The 1,532-nt window shown below is 56.9% G+C and overlaps 2 protein-coding genes across 2 annotated transcripts in view, besides 2 other annotated features; one reads left to right on the forward strand and one right to left on the reverse strand.

Moving 5' to 3' along the window:
* Positions 1–393, forward strand: TraAM80_10036 (uncharacterized protein; the record flags this gene model as incomplete). Its single annotated transcript, XM_029386688.1, has 1 exon — positions 1–393. A coding segment is annotated over one exon (393 nt), but the record flags the coding sequence as incomplete, so codon positions are not given.
* Positions 394–468: 75 nt separating this feature from the next.
* Positions 469–503: a microsatellite.
* A 323-nt stretch (positions 504–826) lies between these two features.
* Positions 827–856: a sequence feature (A-rich).
* A 37-nt stretch (positions 857–893) lies between these two features.
* TraAM80_10037 (putative glycosomal phosphoenolpyruvate carboxykinase) overlaps positions 894–1,532 on the reverse strand; it is a gene marked incomplete at both ends in the record, with an annotated part of 2,082 nt that continues 1,443 nt past the window's right edge. The window contains one exon of the mRNA XM_029386689.1: positions 894–1,532. This exon is cut by the window's right edge and continues 1,443 nt beyond it. Within this exon, the coding sequence (XP_029233477.1) occupies positions 894–1,532 (639 nt within the window).

Genomic DNA, 1,532 nt, shown 5'->3' on the forward strand with positions numbered 1-1,532 from the left:
GCCGTGCTGCGAGGTCGGGTGTTCGGCATGGACCAACAACACGCGTGCCTTGACCACGCCGAGCTCCTCCCGCAGCTCCTCGTTTGTCCGCTGCAGCTCACTCACCGTCTGCTCAAGGTGCGTGCTCCTGCGCGACGTCGTCTCCAGCCGCTGCGTGTCGACGGTTATCTGGTCCTCGAACCGGTCGAGCTGCGCCTCGTTGCGCTGAAGCTCCTTCTGCTTCAGCGCGTGCACAAGGAAGGTGACGCGACCCTGCAGCATCTTGCTCCCCGCGTCTGTCACCTCCCTCGCGCGCTTCCGCCGCCGCCAGCCTCTCCCCTGCTGATCACTTGGCGTGAGGCAGCCCACCTCCTCCCGCAGCACCCGCAGGGGACCGACAGCATGCGCCCTTGACTGCGGGAGACCCCCAAACACACACACACACGCAAAACGACAACCACAAAAGGGGCGCAAAAAGCCGATCAGCACGCAAAGAGCAAAACCAAAACCAAAAGCAACAGCAACAAAAAGGCCACCGGGGGAAACCTCCAACCGACGCCACTCATAGAGCCGCCTACACAAATTAAAAGCTTAAATTTTAAACATTATTCCATTCAAAATACAACAACAACAAAAAGCCGACTTATCGGCCACCAAAAACCGTGCAAGAAAAAGAGGCAAATAAACCGAGGCACACACGAATTCAACCTGCACTTACACCACAAAAGAAGGGATTACCAATGCACATATATAAAGAGCTTCAAAATGAAATTAAAACTCCTCAACAACGCGCCTCCCCTTTTGCATCTATTACCAAAAACCAAAAAAAAAATGGCATGCCTCATGTCAAACAAACAAAAAAAGAAAATAATAAACACATATTACACCTCACTTATAGTAATTTTATTGGGCTCCTACAGGCGGGAGACTTCCACGTAGCGGGGGACGGCGCTCTTCATCTCCTCCGATGCCTTCGCCGCAAGGCGCGCGTTGAAGCTCTTCTGGAACATCTCCACCAGCTCCTTTGACGTGTCGTTGAACTGCTTCACATCCTTCCAGGCCTTGCGTGGATTCAGCAGGTGCGTCGGCACATTGGCGACGTGCTTCGGGATGTGCAGGCCCCAGCCGGGGTACACCTCGTACTCCCCCTGGTCGAGCGAGCCGTCGTGGATCGCGTCGATGATCGCACGGGTGACACGCAGCGGCATCCGCTTCGCACCGCGGTCCGCGCGGCCGCCAGCGTAGCCGGTGTTCAGCAGCCACACGCGGCTGTTATGCTGCTTCATCTTATCCGCCAGCTGCTCACCGTAGAACGTCGCGTGGCGCACGAGGAACGGCCCACCGAAGCACGACGAGAAGACCGGGCGAGCCGTGCGAGTGTTTCCAGCCTCAACGCCAGGAACGTTTGCTGTGTAGCCAATCACGAACCAAAACATCGCCTGCGCGCTCGTCAGCCGCGCCACTGGCGGCATCACGCCAAACGCGTCGTTCGTCAGGAAAATGATGTTCTTCGGGTGACCGGCGACGGCCTTGCTCAGTGCACCCTCGATGTG

Source organism: Trypanosoma rangeli, assembly GCF_003719475.1.
Source record: "Trypanosoma rangeli strain AM80 chromosome Unknown Tra_15.4_contig_00764, whole genome shotgun sequence".
NCBI classification, from domain to species: Eukaryota; Euglenozoa; class Kinetoplastea; order Trypanosomatida; family Trypanosomatidae; genus Trypanosoma; species Trypanosoma rangeli.